We start from the raw sequence: 15,283 nt of genomic DNA, 5'->3' as shown, positions 1-15,283 counted from the left end.
TGCTTTCTTTTTTTGTCATAACAGATAATTATGATGCGAAGTAAGCAATACTTGCATTTTGAATAACCGGAGTATATAACTTTTTTCATGAGCTTATCGCGCAGTATAACATTTGTGCATCGGGTGCATTAACATTTTGGAATACACTCGTCTTACGAAAGATAATGAAACTTGAGTTTGATGCTATCGTTTTTGGAGTCTTTCTGTTTTTCTTTCCTTTTTTATCCTGTCAATTTTTAAGTTGTTTCCTTTTTGGAAAACATAAACAATATACACAAAAATGAATGAAAAGCCTATGTTTTAGAAACATAATTCGTGGTGGAAGATGTATTTATATCAATGATAGTGGAAAGTTACATGCCAAAAAAAAAATCAGTCTAGGAAGGAATTAATGAATATTATTAACATACCCGCACCATGAACTTTGTTCCACATCTTATAAACAAGAAGGTTACACTGTTTCTCCCAGCTGAACTGCTCTTCATAAGATGTCTGCAGTCGCTGAGTCTCTTGTAGACGCTCTGGTCTCTCCTTCTTACGGACAACAGTAATTGCCTCAGCCCACACCTTGGGGTCCTCAGAATCAACCACAAAAGATTTTCCGGACGGCACAATGCGCAGTGCATCTCCGAACCCCGAGTTTCCACTAACAAGAATGGGAAGACCAGCTGACAAGGCTTCCAACGCGGTTAAGCCGAACCCTTCGGTCCGTGATGGCATGATACAAAGATCAACTTCACAAAAACACTCTCTCAACCTCTCTCGGCATTGCAAAAACTTTCTCACTGTCAGCTGACGATTAGAAATACCACTCTGCAGCAAACGTTCTTTGACTGCCTCCTGTTTTCCATCAGGTGCACCCACAAAGATCAGATGGTAGGAGTTGTCATCCAGTTCAGCTATTGCTTTAGCAGCGATATCATACCCCTTAAGACCGAAGTCCTCAGGGTCACCACGACCAAAGGTCAACACCCTAAACTTTTCAGAGTCAACTGGAGCATGTTTTAAAGTGGAAAACTCCTTGAATGTGCCAGGGGTCAACGTAAAGATGTCTTGCTGCTTCTCGCTTGAGCGTAGATAGGCAGAGTAGGCCTCAGTCAACTTGGGTCCTACCGCTACAACTATGTTTGCCAATTTACACAAATCTACTTCAGTTGTATTCTTCTGTTCTCCTTTAGCAACGGCTCTAGGATGGGTCTTGAACATTCCGAGCTCTTCGGGTGCAGTGTGCACTACTTGCACCCATTGGCACCTGTGAGACTCCCTGATGACTTGGGCTTGCTTTCCTAACTTAGCGCCATGACCCAGGACCACATCAATGATGAGGTCTTTAGGTGGGAAGCTTAACCAGTCAAGGGGATCGAAACCAGGAAGTTTCTCTGCTTCTTTAATGAGAACATTGTGATTCCAAGCGGTCCTTTTGTCTTCTTCAGAGCAGTTAAATTTTGGGACTAGGAAGGTGACCTCTATTTCCCTGCGTTTGGCCAGTAGTATGGCAAGCTGTCGATTGATGGTGGACAAGCCCCCCATAGACGATCCCCACTCGCTAGCCAAAAGAGTAACTCTCAATGCTGACGCACATTTAGCCGGGTAAATTCGAGCTGTTGCATCTCATGATGTTTCAGACGCATCAGTTTTGCATGAATCCTTCGAAAAAAATAGAAATACATATTATTCCTTAGCACATACATACTAAGATTCACATACTGAAAAGGTGCGAAATAAATCTGCATTCACAAGCTGATCGATTACATTAATTCTCTGACAAATCAGAATCAGGTGAGTGAGTGAGTTTTTCCTCCATACCTAAACCTCATTGTATGACGTCGTATGACATCATATCATGGGGTAAAAACGAAGTGGTATTTATACGTTCTCAGCTTAAAAGACACAATTAAATGTTACAGATGGTTTGCTCGTTAATGCCATTTTAATCAGTCACTCCTCCGTTGATCACTTCCGGTGCGTGGTTAGGCTAGCGTTTTGGCGCTTGGTGAGTTATCCATCAAAATTTGAGAACTTGGGCGGTCCTTTAGATCACCTTGCACGAGTATTAGAACACTTTAGTTTACCGATGAACTTGAAAACCAGCAATTGGAACGATAAGAAAAAACATTATAATGTCCGTTAGCAATCCAGTAGTTTCTACCCATTTAACAGAAGAACCTTCAAGGTTCTTTTGCCCAGCAAGGTCACAAATGATTATTAACGAAGTGAAAAATAAATGCTAATAGCATTCTTTCTTTGATGGAGTGTATGGTTACCATGTTTACAAAACTTTGTTTGGTTATTCTGTTGCTATTTGCCGACTTGCCTGTTCCGAAATTTCACTTTCAATTAAAGATAAAAAATGGGGAAAAGTCCCGGAGAAAGCCGGACACAGTACAATTTGGCAGATGGTGTGACAGCCTTAGCTCAGCTCAACGCTTTATACTCTCATAGAGCACGCACTTTCAACCAATGACAGCGCGCGTTGTATCCGAACTTTATCATGAAACAAATTATGATATTTTAATAGTACCTCGGTTCCTCCCGATGAAAACCACAAATTCTGTCCTTGAACTGTTAAGACTTCACTACGTCCAACGCTTTCCATACAGACTAAACGTTTTCCTTGTTTAATTTCGAGAAGGTGTAAACAGTCTTCATGTGCGCACGAGGATTTTCTGTGGATTGCACATTCTTGAACCCTTTGCAAACAGTACGGACATTCAACAGAGAATTCATACCTCAGTTTGCTCAGGTATGGGAATTCTTGCGAAAAGTGTTCTAAGCTACTCTCCAAGAACAATTTCACGCTTCTTGCAACGTCTGCAGATGTTGAAGGTGAGAGAGAGACTGGAACTGCTTTGACTTCCTTTATTTCTCTCAGTAAAATTTTAATGAATCTTTTCTGGCAAATCAGGATCATATCGTGTATGCTGTTTCCCTCTAAAACAAACCAAGCTCCATTCTGGTAGAGTTTTTGCAGGTGTGATGATCCATTTCCGGCTGCCCAAGCCGTCGTCCTTGAGACAAGGCGCGGGAAAAGACCATGCGGAACGAAACCATTGAGGAAGTGAAGATACAGAGGACAAGGATCAGTGGATGAAGGCTCCATTTTACGAAGCTCTTCCGGTGAGGATCTTAGTTGACATGGTACAAAATACTTCACGTCAGGCAGAGATGGTGACGAGAACTTTGCAATCAAACCAAACAGCTCCATCATGTCCAAGATGTCTTCTTTGATAACGCCTTGACGAAGAAATTTTGAAAACACGTGATCAACAAGCTCCATGCTGAGGACACCATTTCTCTCGAGTTCTAGCCAGTGCTTTGATTCCACAGGATCCTAATTAGGAATACAATGAGCTCGCGAGGTGAGTTCTTCTTGCCAAAAATAGTAAAAAATACACCAGCTGGAAGAACAAATTCGACAACACTAGCTATCTTGGGAAGATTTCATCTCAAATAAAAAAAATAGATGTTTGAACACAAATGAATGTAAATCTAAAAAGGCATTGATGAAATCAATTTTTTTGAAGGAAAATTTTTGGAATTTTCCCTGATAAATCCAGTTTGGCTGGTACTGCTTTTGCATCGCAATATCAAGCAATTCAGTGCTTCAAAACCGTTGCCCACTTAAATTTGTTGATTTTGTGAACACCTTGAAACACGGCTACTATCTATCCTAAATTCAATAACTGAACTTATTTGATTTCTTATATTACCTATAGGACAAAAAACACATTTTAACGTGAATGACAGATTTCCTACCATTTTGTCAAATGGGGGAATGGTTATCAGCTTCCTGAACAGATCAATTAGCCACTGAGCTTTTAGAATGACCGTGTTGCGGTGCTTAACAATCATCCCCAAGTCGTGATAAAAATTAAGCATGGTTTTAAAATGTTCATCCCCTTCTATTATGTTCGCCTTCTTGACAACTGTTTGAAGCTGCTCCACGTCCATAAAATAAACATTGTTAGCCACGAAAGTCTCCACAAGTTTTTCAAAGTTGAACCACCTGCAGAAAAAGCAAGACAATAATCTCAAAGGCTAGAGGTTTATCAATTTATGCAGTGATTACCGCACGCAAGCTAACAATACTTCTTAGGTGCAATTGTCATTGATGCAAAACAAGCTTGCATAAGAATAGACTGCTTTCTGTCCTCTTATTTGCTGAGGGCACATCTACGTTGTACTTTTAACTCCTGCAGTCAAAGTCCCACCAAAGTGTTTCATTGCAAATTTGAGAGATTCTGAAGAGCAAAATTTGAAACGGCAATTGTAGGAAATCTTATTGTAATTTTCATAACTCTGCAATCAAATTTTATTTCGTCGCTCCTGTAGGCAAAACGCTCTAGACCTAATTGGTATCCTCTCTCCCATGTATGGCTCCTTTCGCAGAACTTCCATGATTTTGGCACGGAGAGTATGAATCTCATCACCAATAGCTTTGTCTTTTTCTCCACTTTTTCCTTAAAATCATGAATGAGACAAATAATAAAAACGTTACTTAGTATAGGTAATTACATGATTTCGAGTGCAATTTGGAACTAGTAAGCACCAGTAAATTTTTTCAAAGCTTAACAAAATTGCACGATCCCTTCGGGCTCGTGCAATTTGTGGTCTTTGAAAAAAATTTACAAGTGTTTATTTATTCCAAATTGCACGAGAAAACTCATTTGATTGCGTATTATTAATATACATAAAAAACGCGAGATAACAGAAGCAAAGCGTGCGCATTAAGTGCAAAAATAATTTATTCAAACTCTGCAAGTGACATTCTGCGCTCGGTCAAAACAACCGCGTGCGATCAAAACAACAATATACAATGATATTTTCGCAACTTTAAGGCACAAAAAAGTTCAAAGTCCAGCTGAACGGTTAAAGGAATTGTTCAGTCTGGTTTGTTATTTCTTTGCACTGAATTAACCCCCTTCTGCATTGAATTACCCGCAAACTGTATTTATCTTAGGTAATCAGAACTGAGTAATTTTTTTTATGTGTCTAATTAGTATCCTAAATTACTGCCCTAAGGTCACCCCGCTATTATTTGTATGTCCAAGGGCCAATTCTCCAGTCAGATCTACGTATTGAAAGGAAAGAAAGAAGCTCTCTCTTGTGCTCAAACTCTATGACAGAAATACTAAATAACAAAATGGTTTGATATTGAACTTTTTTCGTCATTCATTGAAGTAGTTATCTTCAGAGCCAGATCATTCCACAAATAACGAATTTAACCGGCTGATTGTGGTAGTTTCCACGCTTTTTGTTTTATTTCAAAAAACGGAATAACATCTAGTGACAGGTGACTTGAAATCAACTTGGTTTAATTCCTGCCCAGAACTGAGTCAACGTGGACAGCTTTAAAGACAACTGATCGTTCAGATTATGATATATTTACAGCTTGTCAAAAATATAACTTGTTTTCATTGACATCTTTTTCACTTTACCTCTCTGATGACTCCCCTGTGACTGCTTACTGAACAACCTCTTCAAGATGCCTTGCACTGGTTTGTTTTGCTGTGTTCTACCAATCAATGACTGGTGACTTTGTGTGTTATCAATGTTGAGCAAAGGTGGGATCACATGTTTTCCGTAATCCTTACCAGATACAGCCTGTTGAATCTTTTCCTTCACAGTCTCGGTATTTTCTATTGGTTGGTCAGCATGTGTGCCGACAATGAATACTGGGGGTCGACGGTAGGAAATCAGTGTGTCTGAGTTGTCAACTGGCGTTCCCTCGCCTTTCGGTTTGATACTGTGAATGGTTGCAAGCCATGAAAGCAGATCCTCTAGATTTGTTACTCTGCCAGGGTTTTCCAAGATGATGTTGTGACAACCTTGTCTCACACAAGGCTGAGCTAGGGCATTCAGTTCTTTGCTGAGGTTATGCACAAGGATATACACGGCTCTTGCAGTAAAAAATACTGAGTGAGCGGCATAATACAAGTGTTGTCCCGCGAAGTCCCACAAATCGATAGTTATAATCGATTCTTTGTCATCTTGGGGGCTTTTTTTATCCTCACCGTCAATCATTTCCTTCAATAATCTATCAGCATGTTCCACCATTGTATCTGGTATCAATTCGGACTCAAACTCCATACTTGCGCAATCGCCTCTTTTCTCTTGCTTTTCACTTGTTGACGAATAAACGTTCGGACTCTTAGGACTGTCTTCAGTACAAGGAATCTAATAGAGGGGTTTTAGATAGGCTTTTAGGTCTTACCTACGTTAACTTACGGAAATAGTTACTCTCTAATTAGGGAACACTCTTCTTTTCCGGGTAGCTGCTGTTGTTAAGTCTAAGAATTAGAGTAAAATTCATAAGAACAATGAGTAGACCGTTTTTGTCTGAAAAGCGGAGCTATGCATGTTTAACATTAAGAAGTGTACTGGCCGCAGTAATGTTTACTTCTTTCATTCCGAAGAAAGTGCTGCACGTGCAGAGATTATAAGAAGGAAGTAGAAGTACTCCTAGTGTTTTTTTGCGATAGAAATCGAGAAAAATTTTCCCGACGTTAGGACGCAATTCCAGTACGTCTTTCAACAGTAGCTCTGATATAAACCTACACAAAATAGTATTTTTAACAGTATTGTGTAAATATATTTTTAAATTTTCAACTCTGAATGGTGCATTTATATTGTTTTGATTGGTTCATTTAACACCAGTTGTCAGCTCATATTCCGAGTCACCCTATATGGAAATGAATTACGCCAACTGTTCGGAGCTGAAAAAAGACTCCATATATCCAAACATTCAGTATTTAATGAAAATTAATAAGACTATTATTCCATTAACGCTTGTTAGATATGTTGTGGTTTAATTTTATCCTTGGTTCAAATTTTGTTTTCCTTTGTTTCAAACTCATTATCATACATTACAATACCCACAAACAAAAGAAAAGAAAATTTGAACCAAGGATAAAATTGGACCACAACAGATACGAGATTGGTTATGGCCAACTCGGCGCTATGCACTTCAGTGGCTATTTACCATCTGATATCCAATGCGCACTCGTAGCACAATCGTTTAGTATTTTTTTCGATTTACAGGTAAATTATTCCTTTTATACTAATTCACATCTTAATGAAAAAAAAAAAAAAAAAGGTTTGGTGAACAGCATCTTTCTTCCTTGCAAAAATGCATCGAATGGTACGGAAAAATATGGTCATAAACTTCAAAAAATTCACACGAGATCATATGGAGTGTGTGAATTCAAAACTTGCACTACAACAAACCTTGTTTTTATCCTTGATGTTGGAGTCCTCCACGGGTTGTTCTTGTTTGGGCTCTTCATAAGGTGCTCCTTCTGATTCAGTTTCTTCTATTTTAAGAATCCACTGATACCTTTTTTCAGCCAACATTCTTGATATCTCTTCAGAACATTCACCCAAACATGATTCTTTTTTACCCGTGGGATTCCAGTTCTTAATTTGGTCAACTTTAATGGTACACTTAGATGGATCGACCTCAATTCCATCGGTACTCTGTTCGTCAGGGTCAAACGGTTGACCCAGGAGTGACTTCTTCAAACTTGTTTTGCCAGCACGATCCTGACCAATGATCAATATTCGAGCTCGGCAAACACTTACAGACCCATCCTTTAGAGCGTCTTCATAAAGCTGTTTTGCAACGGGTCCTTGGGCCAGTATTTCGGCCGGAACTACAAGATAAAAAATGAAGCAATTACTTAAACAGCAATCATATGTTATGTTTCCCTCCGTGTTAGTAATGGTCCAGCGTCGCCAGGAGTGTACTGATTCAAGAAATATTAAGAAAAGAAAACGAAAAGAAAGTCGACTACGATTCTTAAAATTTACGCTCCTTTTTCAACTTTCATGAAGAATTCAGCAATTGATAAACCAGCGTCTTAGGAGGAGTAGGAAGAGAAACTGTCGCTGTTCGTAACCATTTTTAAATTAGCTATGAATTTGTCCCGCGTAACAAAAAGGTTACTATCTCTTTGCTTCTTTTAAAGATCGCAACATAATATAATATACTCGTTAAATGTTTTGAGGAGAATAAGATAAACCTAACTGCTGTTGATATGATCATTAAAAGCGAAGGAAATATGAATGAAGATCAAAGCAAACGAGGAAAAAAGCCATTTATTGCACGAATCGCTTGTTTTAGGATAGTGGACGTCTTTTCCCCACTCTTATCAGTGTCCATGGAACAAAATTTTTTTTCATCATTGACGTCACCCTTACACGCTATCCCTCATTGCATGACAATCAATTTACTCTTAACCGAGATGTCCATAAAAGAAATTTATATTTTTACGGCCACCTGCAATATCCAAATGAATCCTTCCTTGATATTTCTCCTTTAAGTCCATCAGACTTCTGACAGCTCCAAAGTCTAAGGGGTTACCATTCACAGACAGCTTCTCAAGTCGTTTCAGGCAGCTGATATCTACATCAAGTCTTTGTAATTAATTTGTTATTCTTCAATTCCAGCACCTTAAGTTTTTGCAGACGTTTGATATCTTTCGGTAGACAGGAAAGTTGGTTGTCGCTCACGTTAAGACAAATCAGTTTGGTCATTTCAATAATACCATCTGGCAGCCGTTTCAGCTTATTTTGACTCAAGATCAACATTGTCACATTCTCCAGATTTTTCAAATATCTTGGTAGTTGTGGGAGATTATTTTCTGAAAGGTTCAGTGTCTGTACTTCCCGTAATTCTGCAACGGAGTCAGGAACTCTCACCAGCTTTTTTCGTCCAAGATCTAAGGCCTTGCTATTTTTATCTATTGCCTTCTTCAAATCTGTCACCGATATACGCGCCAGCTTTAAGTTATACCCTACGAAAATTAACCATAAACCATTGAGTAGCCAATAACGCTATAGTGGAATACCACTAGTTTACTATGCAACGTTTCATGGCTGAGACAGTAAGACAGATGCACTTGTGTAGTAGCATTACTTGTGCACTAATTTTTACCATGAACAGCATCGCGTTTACCTTTTTAAAAGAAGGTTGCTTTAAATAGCTGCTTTTGGTTTTGTTGTGTTACTGCAGAACTTCTCTAGTGCCATTTTGTTTTGCTAACACGAACGTAGCTCTTCTTTGGACACGAGTTTAATTTTCTCTTTGTCTAACGCTTGATAAACGTGGGTTACTTACCGATTGCCAATAACAATTCTTCCATGTTGCCGCCACTCTTGGCTGACAATTCAGTAAAGAGATCTATTCCATTGGATTCTGCATAGCTCTGAGCATCCTGAGTGAACAAATTGCAAATTAAAACCTTCACAAGCAGCTCCCCCTTATCCCGGTCAAGCTTTCAGTTCTTGTTGAACATATCTCTAATTAGAGTTAAATTGTAACCGTTCTAGTCTTTTCTTAAGATGTTATCAACCGGCGTTGTTTTGACAGTGATTGATCTTCTAAAAAGGCGAAATTCCTTTCTGGCCGATCATTTGTGTTGAAATGCAGTAGACAATACAAAAGCTTGACCTAAACCTTAAGATAACTCAAAACATTACTTAGTCCTTTGTAGTTTAAGCTTAAATAGAAATGTGTTTTAAAGCTTTCTTTGGTGAAAACAAGCGTAATTTTTGGTAAAAAAAAGTGTGGTACTTGGTTTCAACAAGCGTAATACTTGGTCAATTGATTTGGTCAGTATTTTGGTCAGAAATTTGGTACCTGGACGTGCCAGGAACGCAGATTACAACGTGTGTTGAAGTCAAGTTTACTGTGAAAGTCTTTTTCAACAGGCGTGATAGATCCCGACCTTTCGTGCAACTAGCGTAAGTTCCCTAGGAAGAGACATTCTAGAGAGAATTTTGTTGAATTTTCCTCATCCGTCCAAATATTTGTGAAGGCAAGAAACCTGTTTCACACTGTGCAATTTTTGTAACACGGTAAACTAAACGTTTAAAGGATAAACAAAGACCTAATCTGTGACGGAGAAGAGATCGATAGTTTCCTTTATTTAGTTAGGATTTCTAGAGGGCATTTAACACTGTGCGGCCTTAAAAGACAAAGAAAACAATTTGATGAGGTGAAAAATTTTAAACAAACTACCTCAAGTTTCACCTTCCTGTTAGCTTCAAGGTCTGCTTTGTTCCCTACAAGTGCCAGAAAAATGTTTGGGATGGCCATTTCCTGGACCTTTCTAACCCAGTTCTTTGCTCCTTCAAAAGAAGGTTCCTCTGTTATGTCATACACAACAATGATAGCATGAGCTCCATCGCACTGCTTTGAGCTCAAACTGTCAAATCTCGCTGCACCAGCGGTATCCCAAATATCAAGTTTCACTTGTGTACCATCTTCAAGATTTACTTTCTTAACAGAAAAGGAGACTGAAAGTACAGAAGTTGATATAAAAAAATGGTCAAAAACACGTACTTAATCAATTAAGTGTTTCTGATTGAAGAAGCATCTCTTACCTCCAATTGTAGAAGGGATACGTTGATTGATCAAGCCATGAACACATCTGTGAAGCAGCCACGATTTCCCTACACTGTTACCACCTATTTCATGAGATAATCACAAAAGGTGCTTGGAGGGTTAAACAAGGACGGTGTACTCTTAGGTTGCGAAGCATGAAAATTCACGCACACGTATAGTTAAACAATAAATGCCCATAACTGTATACAAATATGTAAAGACACAATTCACAATGCACGAAAATGTCACAAACATATTAGAATGATCCGGATGGTGAAGAAAGTAACAAATGATGGTTTGTGTTTCAAATTTTCCGGTATTTTTCGCCAAAGGCAGTGAGATGCAATTAGAATGTAGGGTACTGAGGAGGTAAATTCTCATTACATCTTCAGTGCGATTTATCTGTGTCATTGAGCCATGGGCTAAACCGCTGGTATTTTTACACTGAGGGCTCGGTTAATTCCTTGGGGTAATCTGTTCGGTGACCACGAAAGTCAAGCCGAAGAAGGTTCGGCTTCATTCGTTTCTTTTGACTTGAAGAAAGATGCGATGTTTGCGGGAAGGACATTCAACCGATTTGAAAAGGGAAGGACAATAGCCTAATTAAGGAACCTCAAGCTGGACAGTTCAATTCCACAGTGAATTCGTATCCTTTTGTCTACCTTTGTTCGTATAAGTACTTGAGCGAACTTGTGAAAGCAAGATGAAGATTTTTATAATTTAAGCTTTTCGCCTGATAATGTAAACATTGATTTGTATTTAAAAAAACAGAGAGTTTCGAGAGGTTTAAAATGAGATGTCGAACTACTTCTTACGTCCACTGAAAGCCGAGTTTCGATATTTCCGACAAGAAATAGCGGCTGATTTACGCGCGCGTTGTAAACAATGCACGTGATTATCTTGCATTGAGTTTGTGTCAAAAGATACCAGCGCTAGCGAGCGGCGTTTTCACTATTTAACATCTGTTGGTCAGAGCTTCATCCTTAAGATGACATGCTATCATATTTGCACAACCTCGGTCAAGCGGTCACTTCCTCTGTGGTCCCAGAGGTTTCAGCTCCTTCCATTTAAACTAAAGAAATATAACTCACCTACATCAAAGGTTTTGCGCTCTTCGGAAACGAGCCGCATCTTCGGCAAGTAATAGTTATGAATGATTAATGAGCAAGAACAATAGCTTGAATATATGAATACTTAACGACCTCGATTTTCGAGGTTCACAGATAAATCGCAGTGAAGATGTCATGTTAACAAGATCTATTGCTTAATGAAGCTTTAACGATATGTCATTAATTTTATCATGTACAAGTTTTCATATTTAGATGAAGTGCTGGTTCCCTCCGCTATATATGGTACATTTGGATCTACATCAGATTCATATTATACCTATGCATTGCTCATGCTCGGTGCGTTTGCTTTCTCTGTTTCATCTCTTTTCTGTAGACAAGAGCTAGAGAGGAAATTCTCTTTTGCTTTAAATTATACGCACCACCTTGCTAAAACCTACACACCTTTTCCATCATATTTAAAGCACTTACCCAGAAGAACTACTTTGAACGAGTTTAACACAACAGAACTGGGTCTCAACATTGCGAAGTATCGTTTGAATTCCAGACGATCAAGTAAGTTTTGTCAGCTGAACAAGAAAAAGGAAACAAACATCACCGCACCGACTATTTAGTCAAGATGGGCCCAATAATCGCATTCATCGCAACAATCCTGCAAAAAATATAGCATCAATTAATAATAAGTGTTATGCGGATCATGATATTGGCCCTTATAGTAGTCAACTGCAAATCACATCGACAGATTGGCTGTTAAAGACAATGCTACCTATTCTATCAAACATCACAAAACTAGTATAGATCTCCGAAGTTCTATTTTCCTTCGAATCTGTTGGACTGGATAAAAAAAAATATATCGATACTGAAACGGACCGTGGCTGATTATTGCAAAACTGAAGGAAGTGGGAACATTAATTAGCATATGAATCTTTAAGATGCGCACAGTGGAGTGAATATAATTACTTTAGGAGTTTATTAAACGGCTGATATTTGTTATCGTTTAGCACTGATTATATTTTAGAATAGGTTATACGAAGGGTTTTAATCAGCACCCGTCACAAATAAGAAAACGGTCTTTAATCAACCAAAATAATCCCAATTTAACTACTTTGCCAATTTAACTACTTTCAGCACTGCTTTCTCTTCCGAGTCTTTACTGATATTACCAGAGCATTATCTTAGGGGGAACAACTGGAGTAAAAACTATCATATCAACAAGAAAGACGATAAGTTATATCTTTCACTATCTTGAAGACGGCTTGTTCTCCAATTCAAAGATAATTAGGGTAGCAACCGTATGTAAATACCCATTGAAGCTTGTTTACGAATACGGTTCCGCACAAGTTTATCTTTGAAACATCACTTAGAACCGGCATTACTCAAAACAAGAACATCTCTTACCAACCTAAGGAGGTTGCTTCATTAGCGTTGTCTTGCATAGCAGCCTGGATGATCAGGACTTTTCTCATCAACTGAGACCTACCTCACAGAGCTTCCAAAATGACGCAAGTGACTCAAACGGGTTGTCAATCGACACGGATGGGTGACCTGATACGATTTAATACAGAGTTCAAGTGTCTGCTGTGATGCAAAGTTGAATCGCCTCAATGTTACTTCCGCCCGCCAAGACGGCAAAATTGAATGATACAACATTGCAAAGTTTTACGACCGAAGCTATGAAGACTAAATTTACATAGACAGAACTGAATATCTGCACGAGATATAATAAAGCCCGATCAAAGAAACGCTCAAAGGTACAACACCTGCGAGACAAAGATTTGAGTGTGCTTGACTTTCAGCTTGTGAACAGTTTGTTGAAGTGTTTTTTTGAATATCTAAAATGAAATAATTACCTTGACCGAATTTTACACGATCGTCTTTCGGATCAGTAGTCCCGGGTAAACAATTCGAGAAGGTGATTTGTTTATAAATTTAACATTCATCGCAATAATCTTGAAAAAAATATAGTATCAATTAATAATAAGTGTTATGCGGATCATGATATTGGCCCTTATAGTAGTCAACTGCAAATCACATCGACAGATTGGCTGTTAAAGACAATGCTACCTATTCTATCAAATATCACAAAACTAGTATTGATCTCCGAAGCTCTATTTTCCTTCGAATCTGTTGGGCTGGATAAAAAAAAAATATATCGATCTGAAACGGACCGTGGCTGATTATTGCAAAACTGAAGGAAGTGGGAACTCGTTTAGCACTGATTACATTTTAGAATAGGTTATACAAAGGGTTTTAATCAGCACCCGTCACAAATAAAAAAATGGCGTTTCATCAAATAAAATAATCCCAATTTAACTATTTTGCAGCACTGCTTTCTCTTCTGAGTAAAGTTATTATGGTTCAATGACTCTTCCTGTTTTGTACTGATATTATCAAGAGCATTACCTTAGGGGAAACAACTGGAATTAAAACTATTATATCAACAAGAAAGACGATTACTTGTATCTTTCACTATCTTGAAGACAGCTTGTTCTCCAATTCAAAGATATTGAGGGTAGCAACCATATGTAAATACACATTGAAGCTTGTTTACGAATATGGTTCCGCACAGGTTTATCTTTGAAACATCGCTTAGAACCGGTATTACTCAGAACAAGAACATCTCTTACCAACCAAAGGAGGTCGCCTCACCGGCGTTGTCTTGCACAGCAGCCTGGATGATGAAGACTTCTCTCATCAACTAAGATGTACCTCACAGAGCTTCCAAAATGACGCAAGTGACTCAAATTGGTTTTAAATCGACACGGATGGGTGACCTGATAAGACTTACTACAGAGTTCAAATGTCTGCTGTGATGCAAAGTTGAATCGCCTCGAGGCAGCGTCACGAACATCAACTAATTAGGACGATAATAACACGACGTTTTATAATCACAATTTTTTTCGCGTTTTTGTGGACCTCGACTTCGACTTCGTCAAATTACGCATTTGTCCTTTCAGAGGACCTTTGTTTTTAACTACCTAAGTCACACAACACGGTTTCACAAGAGATTGAGGTCCTACCCACATAAATGGAGTGTTCTGAAAAGGTATTCGTTTCTTACATCTTACGACTACTTATAGACGGGAGCTCTTGGAAACGTTGATGCGAACTGTTTCACATACTTTCGCTTTCATCCGAGTTTTCAGGCGCGAATCAAAATATGAACATTCATTCCAAAATGAAAACATAATAATTTAGACAGTTTGGTACATATAAAAGAGCTAAGCGCGGATGGGATTTCAAGAGACGGATAACGTAATTGCATTCACTAAAGGTTACTAAAAAAAAAACGAGCTCCGCAGGAAATAGAGTTAGACTATAGACCACTGGTCCCTATGTATCTACTCGATAAACTTAATTCTCTTTTGAAGAAAAGCATTCTTGCCTTTCAGGCGTGATGTCTTGATCTTGGTCGCCTGTAGAGAGACTAGAGACGTTTTAGAGGTGATACCGAGGACCACTGAAGGTAGGAAATTTGTGCGTTCAAATGCACCCGAGAGGACAGTTGATAAGGATGTGTAGAGCTGTATACTGACACGGAATTAAAAAAAACTAATAATACATTAACAAAATCAGACTAGCTGCCATTTGAACAACAACAAAAGTAAATGGCCAATAACATCTTATGAATCACTATGAAATAGCATTAAGTAGTGTTCGTTACTGCGAAGATCGCTCTAGTAATCATTTCTCAATCCGCAGTTCACATATATGATTGTCATTGATTCACAGACATTGATTCATTACTTCACAGGTTTATTACGAGCCAACATCGAGTCAGCATAGTGACCAGCTCCCAATAGATCCTTCCACGGTTTATAGCGGCCAT

At 38.6% G+C, this 15,283-nt stretch overlaps 1 protein-coding gene across 1 annotated transcript; it reads right to left on the bottom strand.

The window, feature by feature from the left end:
- Positions 1-416: 416 nt before the first annotated feature.
- On the bottom strand, positions 417-14,230 carry LOC113670490 (uncharacterized). Its single transcript, XM_089209051.1, is given in 14 exon segments — positions 417-1,647; positions 2,522-3,331; positions 3,757-4,006; positions 4,349-4,460; positions 5,439-6,177; positions 7,228-7,652; positions 8,279-8,394; positions 8,396-8,795; positions 9,119-9,215; positions 10,022-10,299; positions 10,387-10,470; positions 11,926-12,106; positions 12,857-12,999; positions 14,082-14,230. Coding segments are annotated over 12 exon segments (3,399 nt in total). The 5' UTR covers positions 11,978-12,106; positions 12,857-12,999; positions 14,082-14,230; the 3' UTR covers positions 417-1,611.
- Positions 14,231-15,283: the final 1,053 nt, after the last annotated feature.

The sequence above is a fragment of the Pocillopora damicornis genome, chromosome 1 (genome assembly GCF_964200805.1).
Source record: "Pocillopora damicornis chromosome 1, jaPocDami1.2, whole genome shotgun sequence".
Taxonomy (NCBI): domain Eukaryota; kingdom Metazoa; phylum Cnidaria; class Anthozoa; order Scleractinia; family Pocilloporidae; genus Pocillopora; species Pocillopora damicornis.
The sequence above is the reverse complement of the archived record's forward strand: the minus strand, read 5'-3'. Positions and strand labels throughout refer to the sequence as shown.